General features: G+C 38.5%; 1 protein-coding gene across 8 annotated transcripts in view; it reads left to right on the top strand.

Annotated features, from left to right (window-relative positions):
* The window catches only part of MBNL3 (muscleblind like splicing regulator 3), a 121,228-nt gene that overhangs the window by 76,141 nt on the left and 26,434 nt on the right, over positions 1-18,653 (top strand). For all 8 annotated transcript variants that reach the window (XM_059883512.1, XM_059883513.1, XM_059883511.1 and 5 more), the window contains one exon: positions 8,036-8,200. In XM_059883512.1, coding sequence (XP_059739495.1) covers positions 8,036-8,200 — 165 coding nt within the window. The remainder of the gene's footprint in view (positions 1-8,035; positions 8,201-18,653) is intronic.

Raw genomic sequence — 18,653 nt, 5'->3', positions numbered from 1 at the left:
ACTGAAGGCCTAGTAGAGCCTAGGCTGTTTCCAATGGAGGGGGCTGCTTATGACCTTAAGGTAAAGGGAGGTAAATGGGTTTTTGAGGATTTGACTTTATTTAGCTTAACTCACTGGAGTGGACGAATAGATAGGGAGAGGGTTGCCAGATAATATTTCGTATGGGGCATACTTATCCTAAAAAAAATGAGTCCTTGTTTATGGGAAATTCAAATTTGATTGGGAGTCCTGTGTTTTCATTTGATAAATCTGGCAACCGTAGATGTGAGCCCAGATGGAAGCCCTAGCCGGGAAGAAAGGGTACAGGCAGCCAGTGTCCATTCTGTCCTGGTTCTGAGTCGCTGTAGTGACTGGACGGGTGTCCAGAAAAGGGAGCCGAGGCAATGCTGAGAGCCAGAGATCTGACTGCCTAAGGGTGGAGGGAGACACCCCTTTTATGTTGCTTCCTAAGAAGCCTATGTAGCAAGTAGCTTCTTGAAGGTGCATGATTTTCTGTGTATTTTAATTCTTGGAGTAACAAATTCAATGTCATTCTTTTCATTCTTTCCTCTTTTTCTGTGTTTTAATGACATTTTCTGTTGGCAGCCATCAACTACTTTAAAGACAGCTTCCATGAATACTTAGCATCAGAAACGCCTCTGACTTTTGGTAACTCGGTACCTGTGTGCTTCAGTTGTTTGGGGATTTTAATTTGATTCTGGTTGTCTGTTTTGTAAACAGAGATGATACATTCCTGAGGAACATATTGAACAGATATCACATTTTTCTCAAGCAACTGAAGGTGTTAGACCACAGGGGGAAAAATTGGGAAGTGGGCAGGGAGCAGACCTGGGGTATTGGAGAGGCAGGCTTGGTTTCACTATGAACAGCAACTATGATTTTTGGTGTTATTTGTTCTTCAGAAAAAGTTCAAGCTCATGATTATTTGAGAATCAATGTTCAACGTGAATACAGCTGAATTATGGGTCTTAAGCACAGCAGAAACATTTTTGTTGTAAGAGGTCAGTAGAGATGCACAGGAAGGCCTCACCCGGTGTGATTATCCTAAAGCCTTATATTCCACCTTTGTCTAAGTAGCTTCAGGGAATTTGACTTGCAGCTGGTTAGAGAAATGAAGAGTGGGAATGGAGCAGTTGGAGGAGGCACTTTATTCTAAACTGACCCTCGAAAAGCAGTGCTCCCCTTGGGCAGGCCCAGGTGCTGATTAAATGTGAATCTGCTGCAGGTTCCTTTATTCAGTTTTATAGGGGCTCTATATCCTGGGCGGTTCTTGTGACCACAGACCCCTGGGAATTATACCAGGGTTTGTGTCTGCGTGCCTTGGGTTCGTAACATTTCTGATTCAGTGTATACTGAATGACCAGGAATTTTCAGCCATGATGGTCACATACATGTCAGAGTATATATTCATTAAAAAAAATAAGCAGTAACAAATGAACTATTTACTATACCTGAATAAAATAACGGTTCATTTGAATCAGAAAACCAGGAACAGCCTCAGTCATGTGTTGGCTATTGTTCTCTTCTGGAGGAAGAAGAAAGAACTTAGGGAAGGAAATAGCAAGAGAAGCAATTAGGCTTCTAAGGCAGGCTTAGTGTGATACCCTATAAAATTATTCCCACGAAGTTTATCCACTCAGCAAACTTTTATAGAGTAGTCACTATTCACCAGGCACAGAAACAGCCCTGGAGGTTCAAAGATGAGGAAGATACAGTCTTGCCTTTAAACAAACTCAAAGTCAAATGGGGAGATAGGCATGCAAACAATTTATCAATGTACACAGTGATAAGTGCCATGATAAAACTGAGTACAAGATGCAGCTGGAAGCACAAACGAGGGAGAGATAAAAGGGAGTGGAGGAGTGGGGGTGGGAACATGGTTTCAGGAAAATCTTTATAGAGAAAGAGTCATTTGAACTGAAAATCCATATTGGGTAGTGAGAGTCTGGAAACTTGGCTTCTGTCCGTACTGAGCTGCTTGTTAATTAGGACGAGCCACATCATCAATTTGGCCTTCACTTTCTCTGTAAGATAAAGGTGCAGGAGATGTTCCTTAAAATCCGGTTCAGCCCTACATGTTTCAGTTCTGGTAATCAGGTTATCTCGTGGGCTGTTGCAGAGAACAACAGTGTGATTGTTGAGTTCCTCCTCCCTTCATCTTTTGGAGGTCACCATTCGAAAGCTTTCTTGAGGCAGATAGGCAAGAAAATTCTTCTGCTCTCCTCCCAGCTTCTTACTTATTCAGACTTGGTCTCTGGTTTGCACCAAAGTCATTGCCCTCTGTATATGTATATGGGATGTCAAGAAAGCAGAGTTCATGAGTTTGGGATGAGCAGATGCAAAATATTATACAGAGAATGGATAAACAACAAGCTCCTACTGTATAGCTCAGAGAACTATATTCAATATCCTGTGATAAGCCAGCATGGAAAAGAATATGAAAAAGAATATATATATATATATATATATATATATATATATATAAACTTAAATCACTTTGCTGTACAGCAGAAATTAACACAATATTGTGAATCAGCTAGACTTCAATAACAAAAAAAAAAAGGAAAGCAGAGTTCAGAAGAGACGCAGTGCTGACTTGGGGGGGCGGTGGAGTGCTTGCCTGCCCTCTCCATGGTGGAGGGACGGTCAGCCTCATTAATTTTGCCTTCAGTATACTCAGGAAGTGGTTTATTAAAGCCTTTTTAAAGAAAGATTTTTTTGTCTGTATCCCAAGTTTAAATTGAGTTGTATGTAAGATTTTAAGGATGCTTTTTGTGCATATATTCATAAATGGTACAATTCTGGAGGATACACATTTTTATAAAAACAACTCTTAAGAGAAAGAAAGTGGGAAATTGCCATTAGTGTGTTGATATCTGGTGATACTCAGTTTATGTTGATGTTGCCTTTTAGCTGTTTCAGATTGTTCCTAGCCTTAAAAGGTCCGTGATGGTTGTAGGAACCATGCAACCTAGTACGGATCATGTGTTGATTGTTCCTAGCCTTAAAAGGTCCATGAGGGTTGTAGGAACCAGGCAACCTAGTACGGATCATGTGTTATTCTAAAATCACTGTTACTTCCTCTGAGAAGCCATGTCCATGCATGTAAGTATGTTTTAGTTGGGCAGTATAATCAAGAGGTTTTTTCATTTAATACATGATCATTAAAATGAAATCATTTTCTTATAGAAATCAAATCACCTATTTGTTGGCTTTATTTAACATTTAACTCTAGGTAGTGTAGCAGAGCAATGAGATGTCTTTGAAAAGGTAATCCAGTTATTATTGTATTTGAGAGGTTCCCCCCCGCCTCCCATAATTCCTAATGTATTTGAAGAAGCAAGTCATTCTGCAAACAGCTGTTCCTGTTAAGATACTGGTGACTGACAAAGGGTAATTTTCAGCTTCCTGGGGTCCTTTTCTTATTCTGATGGATGGTAGAGCTTTGTCTCATGAACATAAAAAAGTACTTTTCACAGGAGTTTTCTACCACCAAGTGCCTGGAAAGTCTTGTCTCTGACAGACTCATTCTCAAAACTCCCAAGACTTAGGTGGATTTGAATGTCTACAATGCTACTTTTCTCTTTCAGTCGAAGGCTTTGTACTGTGAAAAGCCTGAAGGTAAGGAAAAGGAATAGATTGAATTTTGGAGGTTTTATGAATGCTCTGCAACTTTTTCCTTTGTCTGTCATCAACTTTTTGATGTATTTCAGAAATTTCATTGGTCATTTTCTCCCCGTGCTGCTTTTTGGGGTTTTTTTTTTTTTTTTTTTTTCAAAGAGAGTAGATGGAATAGGGGAGCAGGGAGATGTGTAGATATAGTAACACTTATTTCAGCAGAGAATCACTTTCTTATCAAATCACTTTGCTATTTTCTTGACTCAGTATCACAGTGAAAGATCTGATGAGAATGATTTGTTTTTAAGGCCAAAGGAAATGGAAAAGGCGTGAAATTGAGGCAAGCCTAAATGAGCTTGCACTCTGATTTCTTTAATTTTGTGAGTCTGCACTGAGCACATGGCAACTCTTGAACCTGTGGGTCTAGAAGGAGGTTGGACACCACTGACTTGGCTTGGGAAACCCAACAGGTGATATTTTTCTGCCAAGATAGCTTCTGGGCTGTTACAGACCTGGTGTGATAGTCTTGTGGCCCATTCACAGTGCTTAGCTGGCCTCTGGAAAACTTCACAGTCACTGGTTTTCCAAAGGACAGAAAAACAATAAGTGATTACTGTGGTGGGCAAATCCATCCTTTGCCTCCACCCCATCTCATCCATACGTGCTTATGAAATCCTTAATCCCCTACAGGGACTAAAAGCAAATGTTAGCAAATGTCAAAAACAAAGTTTGCCACCCCCTCCCCAACTCCAATAAAAGTATTTTGCCCTATAATTAAGTTTGGGCGTCTTGAAGAATGAATACAGAGATTTATTGCTACCAAGTGTTGTACATATAAATATATTACCCTGAGTCCTAAAGTTGTTTTGAAAAAATTTAAGGGGCTTGGCTTTCTTTTGAAATATTGTATTTCACAGATAACATTGATATTAAATTATTTGGTCTCATCTATTGTTTCGATTGAAAATGCAGGGTTTTTTTTTTTTTCTCTTTTATAAGCGTTCTTTAACATAAGCAGCAATCTCTGGTAAGGTAGGGTTGTGCATTTGCATTGTTATAGAATTAAATTATGGATTCTGTCATTCAAAAAAGAATGCTTTATAAATCAAGTACAATCTCATAACTAAGATGAGTAAGTTTTTTTAAAATCTTAGGCTGCGTCATATTCCATACTTTAGTTTTATAACCTACCTTGATGTGATTTTTAAAGTGTAATTCTTTTTTTTTTTCTATTTCTGTATACTGTGTTTACTTGGTAAAAATCTCATTTGTTTCCCAAGAAAAAACTTAAGAAAACTTATTATTTGTAAAGGACAGTAATGTAAAAGCACAGAGGCAGGTAGCAAGCCTTTATCTGTACATTGGCAGGAAATGGTCCAAATAAACCATGTTCTCTCCCGCCCTCCCCTCCCCTCTTGATTACATTCAATGTAAATGATGTTAAAAGTCTACCCTACCTGGAGGGAGGTGGGAGTGGAGTTCAGGGTGGGGAACATGTGTATGCCCGGGGCAGATTCAAGTTGATGCGTGGCAGAACCAATACAATATTGTAAAGTAATTAGCCTCCAATTAAAATAAATTAATCAAAAGATCCCTCTAAACTGTTAACAAATGGCAAAAACTTATTGTATTCCTTTTCCTTTAAAAAAAAATCTATTGTTTTTTGAATTCCGGAGTATAAGAGACTGTCCTCGTCTGATTGGGGGTGGGTTACAGATTGTGTCCTATTTAAATGGTTATGGTTGTGTTTGCCACTGGTCAGGGTAAACTATCAAGGTGGGTTTGTGATCCTAAGGCAGTCCTGCTCAGCAAGAGCCTGGTTTCTTTTTTCAGTGCTGCTATGCACCTATCCGAAAGCCTGGGAACTGGAGCAATAGTCCTAAATGCTAGTAGGCAGGAAGACAAAAGATAGTCTAAGGAGAAGGAAGGTCAGGAGTAAGTTACTTAGAGCTGGTTAGGGGGAAGGATTTCTAAATGCAACTGCAGTTAGTGATTTTAAAAAAGGCCTGAAATTCAGAAGAGAGGTCAGAGATAGAGATCGAGATTTAAGATCTGAGCAATTGCAGTGAGAGATGAAACTTTACCCGGACTTTATTTCTCCAGGGGAAAGAGAATAAAGAGGAGAGCAGAGGATTTAGGACTCTCCCTTGGGGAAGTAGGAGGAGAAAGAGAAACCCTAAAACTGCCATGCTTGGCTGTGGAAGGCTCCACGTGCCACCAGTTCCCTTGAGCTGTTAATTTTGACCCAGATAATCCCAGTTACGCTGGGTAGAGAATCTAGAGACTGAAATCGTTGTGACTATCTTTGCCTTGCAGTAGATGTAAAGAGAATTAACATTTTCTCTTAGGGGGACATGTTAATGGAGTGGGGGGACTTCCATTTCCGCCAGTTTTAGTGCATATAAGGATTTCCTTGGGGCTTCCCTTGGGGCTCAGCTGGTAAAGAATCCGCCTGCAATATGAGAGACCTGGGTTTGGGAAGATGTCGTGGCAAAGGGAAAGGCTACCCACTCCAGTATTCTGGCCTGGAGAATTCCCTGGACTGTATTGTCCATGGGGTCACGAAGAGGCAGACACAACTGAGCGACTTTCACTTCAATTACAGTCCTTATATGTGCTGAAATTATGTGGTTGTTCCTACCTTTATGAGTTCAGGAGGACTGAGTTCATACCACCCTCAACTCTACCGATAAATGCTTTCTTTTCTAAGGTATGTTGAAACTAAGAAATTGTTTGATTTTATAAATAATTTGATTAAAAATAAATTGATCAAATTGGAGAAACAGAATGAGAAGCCTAATGGAAAATAATAGTGGCTACCTTTATTTATCAAGCTATGTTTTAAGTTATACTCAGTTCCCTGCCAGGGGAGGTAAAAGAGCCACCTCATCCCATTGACCTGATATTTAAAAGAGCATTTGCAGTGCTTCTGGTTTTGCATTATAGAAAGTGAAAATCGCTCAGTCAATATCCGACTCCTTGTGACCCTGTGGACTATACAGTCCATGGCATTCTCCAGGCCCGAATACTGGAGTGGGTAGCCTTGAGGGGATCTTCCGAACCCAGGGATCAAACCCAAGTCTCCTGCATTGCAGGCAGATTCTTTACCAGCTGATCCACAAGGGAAGGCCAACATTATAGGTAACTCTAATTTTCAGGGCCACACCTTGTTCCCAGTGAAATTACGGGAGTGCTTTAATAACAAGATAACTAAATATGAAGGAGTGATTAATATAGTCCATTCAAGCATCATAAATACGGAAAATTCATAGCATTTGTTGAAAACACTTGAACTGATTTTCTCCTGGGAATTCAGGTGGCCTAGCAACTTGCACTCTTGGGTACAAAAAAAGTTGCCTTCCCACCCCCCCCCCACCCTTCCCTCCAGTAAGCTCCTGCTATAAAGCATCTAAGCAACTGTGGGAAAAAGAATGGCTTGCAGTTGTGCTTATCTTAAAGGGATTATGGCAGACTTAGTAATCCAAATGGGATCATCATTAGCTGCTTTGTACAGTACTTGAGTTAAACAAACACAACATAACACATTTGACAATGTGATAAATACCTGGTCACTGACATCCTTTGCTGCCACACAGTAAACACCATAATTAGCAGCCACATCAGCATGTAGGTAACACCAAAGCCATGTTTGGTTCCACAGGACTGCCATATGATCCTGTCTGGAAGTGCTGAAACCATCTCTAAAACATTCAAATACCTGACACTCCCAAATATACTTGGGTGTCAGTTATCCAAATGATCCGGGGCCATTCCCTCTAGAATCTAAAGAACAGCATAACTGTGAGGTAGAAGAGGTTTATTTTTCAGTTAACAAAATATCAGTGAATTTCAAGCAGTTTCTCACATTATATGGATTCAGGAAAAAGAACTTTAGAGCCAAAATTGTCCAGAATAATGGATCTAAAAGTTACAAGATACATTTATGTGTATATATTTAACATTTTTCCGTATTTTTCCTGATTACATATGTAGATCCACATCCTAGATCATATTTGATTTTATGTCTCACGTTGGGAAATTTCTATTTACATCTGTAATGTTATGATTATATACTGTCCCTGATATTTTATATTTTAAATGTAAGTTGATGCATACCAAAGTGGAGCAGAGCAAGGTGGCTATGAGAATGAGTTCTGGGGTCAGACTAACTAGGTTTTAGTTCTGGTTTTGTCACTTGTTAGCTGTGCAACTCCTCTTCATCTCCTCATCTGGAAGATAAAAATGATGAGAGTATCAGTCTTAGGGGTGGTGTATCAAGACAGAATACATTAATTCACATAAAGTACTTATAACAGTTCATCCGCATGCTAAGAGATTAATAAACTTTTCTTATTTTCTTAGCCACACCAGATTTTTAAATATATTAATGTCAATTAATAAAATCCTTCATTTTTAGGGCCGGTGTGCCAGAGAGAACTGCAAGTACCTTCACCCTCCTCCACATTTGAAGACGCAGCTGGAAATTAATGGACGGAACAATCTGATTCAACAAAAGAGTGCCGCCGCCATGTTCGCCCAGCACATGCAGTTTATGTTCCAAAATGCTCAGATGCCATCAGTTGTAAGTCACAGCTCTGCTTTTTCAAAATTGCATATGTGTGTCCTTTTTTTTGAGGGTGCATATCTACACTGGAATAACCTGGCAAGGACTTTGGGAAGTTGTCACCGAAGGATTGAGGATGCGAACTAATATGTTAATTGACACTCCGAAGATGTTATGCATGTGAAGGGAGCAATCAGGTGTGAGATTTAAACACTGGGTTGCAGGCACCCAGAATGTAGCTTATAGGGACTTCCCTCGTGTTCTAGTGGCTAGGACTTCATGCTCCCAGTGCAGGGGGCCTGGCTTCTATCCCTGGTTCAGGGAACTGAAGATCTTGAGTGCCAGAACTAAGACCCAATGCAGTAAATTAATAAATCAAAAAATGTAATTTATCGAAGAATACTAATAAAAGGAGCAGGGACATTTTGAGAGGAGGTTTGATGATTATTACATAAAAACCTTTTAATTTAGGATATTAATTCAGATAAATTTCCTTGCTCTTTGATAGTTCTGTTGTTACTTTTAAATAGATTTTTCACTTTAAAATAACTTTAGATTTAAAGGAAAGTTGAAAAGATAGTACTGAGACTTACCATATTACCCATCACCTGGTTTTCCCCACTTTTAATATCTTATATGCAGTTTATTTGTCAAAACTAAGGAACTGACATCTACACATTACTATTAACTAAACTCCAGACTTTCTTTAGACTTCACCAGATTTTTCACTAGTGTGCTCTTTCTGTTACAGTGTCCAATCCAGGGTATCAGTGTATTTATTTGAATCCTATCTGTGCTCTCTCTTCTGGTCTGTGATTGTTTCTCGGTCTTTCTGTTTCCCATGACCTTAACAGTCTTGAGGGATACTGGCCAGGTGTTTGATGGGGGTTTTAACTTAACCTAGCCACAGAGTTTCCCTTTGGTGAAATTAATATTTTGGTGTCATTCTAAACCAATGTCTAGTATTTGGATCATTGAGTTTAAATGGATCACTTAAAAAGTGATTTAAGTGTCCTACAGAGAATTCATTTTGTCTTAATACCTTAAAATATACAGTTGCAGTTTGGCCTTAGACTCTTTGAGATGGAATTGAAAACTGTCCCTGTCTACTGAGTTCTTCCAGGTCTCATATTTGGTTCCATGGTGTCTCATTCTAATTCCAGCTGGCCTACTTCCTTTAAACCATTATCAGGCTAGTACTTGGAAAGGGTTGTGTTATCTTTATTTGTAACCCATTTCATTGGTGACTACTATATAATGAACACACTGAAAACTGAAAGATGTACGTAATATTTAGATACATGGAAAGTGTGGGAGTAGGTCAGTCTGCTCTCAGCAAAACCTATCTCATTACAAAGTTGTTTCTCAGAATTCAAGGACATCTGTGTAGATAGGGCACCCCTTAATTGGTACATCTTTATGAATAATGCAAAAAACGGGTCCTAGGGGCATTAACAAGTCACTAAAATTTTGTTCCATGATACTTTTTCCAGGATGTCTAGAAAATGTTAAGTAAAATAAATAGATTTCATGTGTTTACTCGTTTGCCAAAAATACTCGCCTTGGAATTCAGTGCTGATTAATTACATTGATAAATTCGTTCCCAGAATGTCACCAGTGAGCTCCCTGGAGTTCCTCTTTGACCTTTAGTAATACTTTATATGGTTGAACTCCTCCAAACTCTGTCCTTAGCTTTCAAACGCTGAAGCATTTCAGTTTGTTCTTGGTTTTGAAGGGATAGGGAAGAGAAAGTGTTCTAGATACTGAGAATAGTATAAATAAAGCCACAGAGAAATGAATATGCTTGGTGAGTCCAGAAAATGTGAGTAGATGGGGAGTAAAGCAAGGGAGCCTTTTACCCACCGTTACCACTCTTGGCCTCTTGTGGGATGTCCCATTTTCAGACTGAGCAAAGAATAGGAGCCAGATTTTATCACACACCTGAGCCCAGCATTTCGTATGCAGCTGGAGCCTATATTTTTTCAAAGGTCAAGGGACATCAATCAACTGCCCTATTTCAGAGAATCAGAGAGCAAGAGCCTGGGGTAAAATAGGGGTAAAGACAGAAGGCAGACTATTCATCTTCTGTTGAGCCTCCTGTTGAATATCTCCATGCCAAGTCTCAACCCTTCATGCATTATTGATCAGGGAGTGACTTTTTTGGAGTCCAGTGAGAGATTCATTGAGTTTTTCAGCTTCTTATGCTTTCTAATTTGATTCTCCATGCTTTCTATAATAGAATACATTTCCCTTTTTTCTTCAATGAGGGTAATTTCAGGCTGCAGAATATGACTGTTATGACTCACAGGAGTACTATTTATTTTGTAGCATAGCAGAAGACATGAGACATTACTTAGAAGACCCCAGGGAACAATTGGAAATTGCTTTTCTACCTTGTAGATTATTTAACAATAGCTGTTATGATGTGATAAACTGATGAAAGATTAATTTCTTCAGTTATTATGTGTACAAAAAGCTAACCTCGAGATGGTTGATATGATCCTCTTTTGTGGTCTAGAAAGCTGCCTTGTGGGCATGTTGTCATTGAGCTAGTGTGAGCAATTTTAAGTGACATTTACCAGTCTGACTTGAAAGAAATTTTCTTTATTATGGATCTTGATTTTACTATGGAAGTAACATATAATTTTACTTTGTTTCTTTGGTACCTAGTCTCCCTAAACAACTGTCTATCCCTTCTAACTGCACATCCCTCCTGCTCTGATCATCTGATTCTTTTCCCTAAAATATTCAAGCTAACGTTTAAATTTCCAGTCCTGTTGTTTGTCTGCCTGCATATTAAGACCCATTGGTATCACTGCCTTGAACCTTATGTCTTCCCACAAACCACTCTTTGATCTGTTTCTAGGATACCGGAAGAGCATGTCTGCTTTTGGAAAATTGAGTACGGTTTGCTTATTACAAGGCCACAGATAAAGGGAATGACAACCTAGATGTAGCCAGAGAACAGATTCTGTTCAGTGTGACTGAACAATGAAAAAAAAAGCCACACCTAGTCAATTTGGGTGGAATGCTTGCTGTAGCAGGCAAGTTTGTTCACTGTATCTAACAGATCTGAATTGACATTTGCAAGTATAAAATTCCACCTCAGAAAGCTTTTGGTAGCTTTATTGAGGAAGTTTAGTAAGTGACACAAAGGCTGCGACTCCCTAGTATTTTTCAGTGCAGTTTAAGAGACAGAGCTGCTGATGTTCACAGCAAAAAAAAATTATACAATTAAGAACTCCCTTTGGCATAATTAAGAGACAAACAGCACTGGAGAAGAATTTTAGGGCAAGCGGACACACTGGGTTCCAACTTCTGAGAACAGATAATGTTTGGAATTTCAGATCTTCTCATAATTTGGAATATTCATTACAGAAAGAAATTTCCAAGGAAGGATTCTCACTGCTACATGTAATGTGTGTGTGTGTGTGTGTGTGTGTGTGGTGGATATGATGTTATAGGCTATAAAAATATTTTTGAATCAGACATTTTGTATAATCTAATAAATACCTTTCCTTTCTCTGTTTGAATGTGGTTGATTCACATGGAGGCAGTTCTTTACATGAAGGTAAACTTGACCCAGTTGAGTGTATGCACCTGATGATTTATATAGAGGTTATTGGCTCAGCCATAGCAGTGTGCCAAGTCCTCTGGTCTGCTGTATGCTTTTCATGGCTTGCATTCCTGTGGCCAAGTCATAGTATTCCAAACCACCGAGTCTATAAACACAGGACTTCAGCCTTTTTCTTTATCGCAGATAGAATCATCTGATGTTGTCTAGACCTTCCCCACCATTTTACATCATTTTTACAATTCTATTTACCACATACATTTCTCAGAAACAAGCTTATATGGGAAAAAAAAAAAGAAACAAGCTTATATGTCTATCTGAAACTGTACTAAGGAATAAAGGTGAGGTGACATTTCAGGACCAAACAGGGATAAGTAGGAAGTTCAGTAGATAGGAGGAAGGGATATATACTAATTAATAATATCAGTATTTTTAGACTCCAGTGTTTCAAGTGTTTTTATTTAATTAAATAGGAGCTCTAAGATATTATGTTACTCTGTGCACTTTTGGACTAGGACAGATTTAAACGAATAGAAGTAAAATTGCAAAATATTTATTTACTTTTTAATTTTTGAAAATGCTAAATCATTTCATAGTTAAAGATGAAAGGATAATATCTTTTCCTCACCATGATACATTATACATTTTACATAGTCACATCAGAGTTATAGATTTTCTATTTCATATAAACTATTGGCGGAAGTATTTCTGCTATCTCCCTGTTTTCAGGGCTCTTCTGTTAAAAATTATTAAAATTTCCTAGATTACCAGTCTCATGGTCAGTACAGAAGTTACAGTGAAAGTTAATGAAGATTCTTCAATGAGTTTCTCAGTTTACCTACTCATGAAATAATAAATGATGACATTTAATCTCTTTCATCTTAATGTAGTGACATTCAGTATTTTGTAAAGTGATTGTTGCGAAATGTTCAAGTCAGTAGAAGACAGGCATTATGTAGTTATAAGATTAATATGCTCTTAATATATTTATGGCTATTACGTCGTAAATATCCACAATGGCTTGAGGTTAATCAGATCATATCACAGGAGTGTTTGAAGTGGTACCATGCTACGAGCCCCAAATTTTATCAAGATTTTACTAAGTTTTCTAAAAAATTAGAAAAGATTTTACTTTTAGATATAGCAACTGAGACCTAACATTATGTGTTTGTTCTATAGATTGTTCCCAGGCTTTCCTTGAGGTTAGCAAAGGAAGGCTCTGGGCCCCTTATTTGCATGGTCTCCTTCCAAGGTCCTGGGAGGAGGCCTAGCAATGTGTTTATAAAATTTGCCAAAAATATTTGTATATTCTTTGTTCTTAAGGCTCCCCTCCTCTACCCAACAACCTAAACTGCAGGCCCCTCAGATCCTGGATTCATTCCTGATTGCAATTACTGGTCCAGGGTAGAGTAGTTATCGAGGTCCCTTCCTGAGGCTGTGTATGTCACACAGCTTAAAGCCCCTTTAACAGTAAAACAAAAGAAATCACAACAGCAGGAGCTTTGCTGCCTTGTCCCAACTCGGTTTAATACAGTGAAACGAAAATGCTACACTTCTGCCACCAAATAGAGGGCATTTGTACATGCTGTCTTTCACAGTGCGTAGTTTCTTTGATAGTAACCAATCTCAACACTCTCCCTTTATCCTCCCTTGTATATTCCCAGGGGATAAATTAAAATGTAATCGTCTCTCAGCCCATTTTGTGTCTTACTCCTCTGGGGCCGGTTAGCTCAGTTGGTGAGAGTGGGGTGCTAATGAGACCATGTGGGCCTATTAGCTTTCCTGCTCATGGTCACAGTCTAAGCTCCAGCAGGTACCTCACCATGGCTTGCCGTTCATCGCCATCGAGATGAAGGCAGGAAGTTGGGAAGGTCTGTGAAAACTCATTTTCCCTGGCGGAGGATAAAGAAATCACAGCAGCAACAAGAAACAAACCCAATGCTTGGTAGCCTCACCTAGAGAGGATTTTTTTTTTTCTTAACACCATACTGTTGCCTAGATCAATAAAATTCAATGGTTTGTCAGTGACAGGGCCATGAGGAGACCTAGTGTGAAAAAACATGGCTGCCCTCCCCACCCAGTAATCTTTCCCCCCAATAATCCTAATCTGCCATAATAATCTTTATGTGCGTGCTAAATCACTTCAGTCGTGTCTGACTCTGCGACCCTATGGACCATAGCCTGCCCAGCTCCTCTGTCCATGGGATTCTCCTAGCAAAAACACTGGAGTGGGTTGCCATGCCCTTCTCCAGGGAATCTTCTTGAACCAGGGACCGAACCTGTGTGTCTTATGTCTCCTCCATTGGCAGGCAGATTATTTACCACCAGGGCCACCTGGGAAGCCATAACAATCTTTATAGATGAACTAAATATTATTTGAAACCTTCCTTCACCTAGTCTCCTCTCTTCAGCCATTCTGTGAATATCACATTAGCAATTCACTTGTCCCCTGGAACCACATTTTTTGTAATATGTTGTATATTTCAGTCTATATCACTAAACCTTTTCTTTTTTTTTTCAAAACTCTTCATTGGATACCTTTTGATAGTGATGACTTAGCCACTCCAGTTAAAAACTGCATGCATACATATGTGTGGGTGTGTGCATGCACACATGCAGGTATGTGTATACAATACCCCGTACTTCTCATACTGTTTTTATGTAGCATTTCACATCTGTATCAAAAGACAGTTTGGGAGTGGTCTTCTGCTTAAAGTTTTCCCCACCAGAGAGCAAAACAGATGGAATTCTCTGCCACTGGTTTTGATCCCTGAGTGCTTGTTTTGTTTGTTTTTTATTTTGATTTTTGTAACTGGTCAACCTAAAAGTAATCAATGGCTTAGGAATCCATTTTGACTCAATTCACTAAATATTTCTTGAGTGTCTACTCATGCCAGGCATTTAAAAGAGTAAGAAACAGATAAAAAGGTAAATTAGAAATAGTCTCTATCCTCTACAAATATATGATCTAGCAATAGTAAGATGATGGATTAATTTTTGTTTTTGATCCCCTTAGTTTCTGATTTCTACCTGATCCTTTGTATTATTTAGCTTTGAGCTTTTTTTTTCCCCCTCTGTAGAGTGATTTTTTTTTATATGAGCCATTAAAGGTTTTGTTTTATTTTGTGTTGTTTTGGTGGTGGTGGTGCTCTGTTAAACCGCTGATAATTAAAACCCCTTGCATCCATTTATCATGGATTTGCATTGAGATATCTCTAGTCTCCAGGCTTTCTGTGGCTTTTTTGCTTTTCTCAGCTCTTGTTATTTTCCCCTTCCCCCCAAACCCTTTTTCTCATGCCTGTTGTTAAAATTAAGTAGTCATTGATTTTTAAAATACTTTTTCTTTCCTAGTGCTATACTGAAGTTAATTGAATTACCAATGTTATTATATAGTGATTTAGCAACAAATAATTTTTACGGCAGTTCTTGTTCATGTCTCAGTAACAAAGTTAAAATCCACCCCCCCCCAACTAAGAAAAAAGTCATTTACCCTTTTACCAGATCCTTCTCTAGGAATCACCTGCTATTATGCTGTTGGTTATAATTCGTGGCCTGCTCTACAGCTTCTTACCACCTACAGGGAGATCCAAACCATAACTTGTTCCCTCTTGCTTGCTCAACTTTATACCTATGATACCCACAATAATCTATCAATCCTTCACCTACCTTCCTCCCTTCAATGCTTCCCCTTATTTGGAGACTTCCATGATTAATAAGGTCAGAAAAGCCAGGTTTAGTTGAGGATAACTATTCACTTTTGATTCTTGAATGTATTTTTCTTCACTCTCTTTTGGGCCACAGTGGCTTATTTATTAACAAGTATGATTAGTACATAAACACCACTATCAGCTTGCATCTGTTTATAAAGTTCACTCTCAATTACTGAGGGACCAATCAACTAGTCTGGAGATTATGTGGGCCTCCTTCAGTGTCCCAGTAACACCAGTCGAAGAGTGTGGAGATGACCAAGGAAAAACTGAAAATGATTCACTTGTGCTCTTTGTGAACATCTAGTAAAGTCTGATGAAAATGAAAATGATACATTTCATTGTGCTTTGGGATTATCCAAGGATAGAAATATGCATGGTGATGGTGAAAGGGACTGCTTTTTATACTATATAAATGCTTGTAAATGAGTAATAAAATTAAGATATTATGAGTGCTAAAAGTTAAGAGTGCTATATTTCTGGCATTAAAATCAAGTCAACAAATTGTTACCACATGTTTCAGTTCAGTTCAGTCCAGTCACTGAGTCGTGTCCGACTCTTTGAAACCCCATGAATCGCAGCACGCCAGGCCTCCCTGTCCATCACCAACTCCCGGAGTTCACCCAGACTCACGTCCATTGAGTCAGTGATGCCATCCAGCCATCTCAACCTCTGTCATCCCCTTCTCCTCCTGCCCCCAATCCCTCCCAGCATCAGAGTCTTTTCCAATGAATCAACTCTTCACATGAGGTGGCCAAAGTATTGGAGTTTCTGCTTTAGCATCATTCCTTCCAAAGAACACCCAGGGCTGATCCTCTTTAGGATGGACTGTTTGGATCTCCTTGCAGTCCAAGGGACTCTCAAGAGTCTTCTCCAACACCACAGTTCAAAAGCATCAATTTTTCAGGCTCAGCTTTCTTCACAGTCCAACTCTCACATCCATACATGACTATAGGAAAAACCATAGCCTTGACTAGATGGACCTTTGTTGGCAAAGTAATGTCTCTGCTTTTCAGTATGCTGTCTAGGTTGGTCATAACTTTTTCTTCCAAGGAGTATACGTCTTTTAATTTCATGGCTGCAGTCACCATCTGCAGTGATTTTGGAGCCCAAAAAAATTAAGTCTGACACTGTTTCCACCGTTTCCCCATATATTTGCCATGAAGTGATGGGACCAGATGCCATGATCTTAGTTTTCTGAACGTTGAGCTTTAAGCCAACTTTTTCACTCTCCTCTTTCACTTTTCATCGAGAGGCTTTTTAGTTCTTCTTCACTTTCTGCCATAAGGGTGGTGTCATCTGCATATCCATCTTATAAAAGAAAATGTTTAGTTGTCCACCTTTAAACAGGAGCTTAGAGGGAAGGCCTCAATTATGATATTGACTTCAGGCCAGGATTAGCCTAAGTGAGTTAAGTATCTTGCATTCATCCAACAATAATTTTACTGACACTGGATATTATTCAAGTTACTACAAAGAGATCTAGGCTGTTATTAGGTTTTATTTCTTTATACTACCTTGAGGAATAACTCATTTTAAGTAATAAATCAATGTTCCTAAGATGTCTGTGTAAACTAGAGATATTTATTTGAGGCATCGTTTTTCACTGAATTGTATTATTATTCAAAGGTGCTTCAGAATCCTTTAAGATCAAAATGCGGTGGCTCCTAAAGTTTTTCCTTTACAGGATTCCATCTCTCTCCCCATTCTTAGTTACCAAGTAGTTATTATTCTATAAATAAATAGTTAAGAATGTGAATTTTAGTAATTATGTAAAAGAACATTTACGTGAACACTTTACTATTTGTTTCTAAAGCCTGACTTCTTCAATTTGTGTAATCTTGCTACAAGTATTAAATTCACATCCATAGATTTTAATACAATTAGCGCTTTACTTCAGAAATTGAGTGCTTTATATTTTTGAATCCTGTAGAATGAGGGTCAGCAAAATTTTCTCTAAATGACTAACAAATAGGTCAGCCTTTGTGGGACAAGAGACAAGATTTGAGGATACTACATAGGTTCTTCTGTAATGAGAAAAAACAGATATCCATGCTTTTCGTTATGTCAGTCTACAAGTGAGCAGAGTGTAATTTATTTATGGAAACTGAAACATGAATTGCATATAATTTTCATGTGTTATGAGATATTACAATGTAGAAAATAACAAATGCTGGAGAGGATGTGGGACAAGAGAACCCTCCTATACTGTTGGTGGGGTTGTAAATTGGTCCAGCCACTACAGAGAATGGTAAGGAGGTGCCTCAAAAATCTAAAAAATAGAGAGTTGCCATATGATCTATTACAGGCTTCCCAGGTGGCTAAGATGGTAAAGAATCTGCCTGCCAGTGCAGGAGATGTGGGTTCAAACCTTGGGTCTGGAAGATCTCCTGGAGCAGGAAATGGCAACCCACTCCAGTGTTCTTGCCTGGGAAATCCCATGCCCACAGGAACCTGGAAGGCTACAGTCCATGGGGTCAAAAAAGAGTCGGACATGACTTAGTGACTAAACAACAACAATGACGTGGATCCATGAATACCACCCCTAAGCATAGATCCAGATAAAACTTTGGAAAGATACATGCAGCCCTATGTTCATATCAGTGCTATCTTATAGTACCCCATATATATATATAAAAGCTAATTGTGTGTATATTGGAATATATATATATATATATATATATATATATATATATATATATATATAATGTAATATTAGCCATAAAAAGGAAGGAACTTTTCAATACCATTTACAGCAAATAGATGGACCTAAAGATTATCATACTAAGTAAAGGAAGTCAGAAAGAGAAAGACAAATACCATATGATATCGTTTATGTGTGGAATGTAAAATCTGACACAAAGGAAGTTATCTATGAAACAGAGACAGACTCACAGATACAGAGAACAGACTTGTGGTTGCCAGGAGGATGGGTGAGGGGGTTGCATTGAAAGTTTGGGACTGCAAACTATTATTATTATATGCAAGCTATTATTATTATAACTAGAATGGATAAACAATAAGGTCCTGCTGTATAGCACAGGGTGCTATAGTCAATACCCTGTGATAAACCAAAATGGGAAATAATATTTAAAAGTATATGCATATAATATATAAAACTGAACCACTTTGCTGTACACCAGAAACTAATATTGTATATATCAACTACAAACAAAATAGAGAAACCACT

This window comes from Bos taurus, chromosome X (genome assembly GCF_002263795.3).
Source record: "Bos taurus isolate L1 Dominette 01449 registration number 42190680 breed Hereford chromosome X, ARS-UCD2.0, whole genome shotgun sequence".
Classification (NCBI taxonomy): domain Eukaryota; kingdom Metazoa; phylum Chordata; class Mammalia; order Artiodactyla; family Bovidae; genus Bos; species Bos taurus.
Note: the sequence above shows the minus strand (reverse complement) of the source record. Positions and strands in the feature narration are given on the sequence as shown.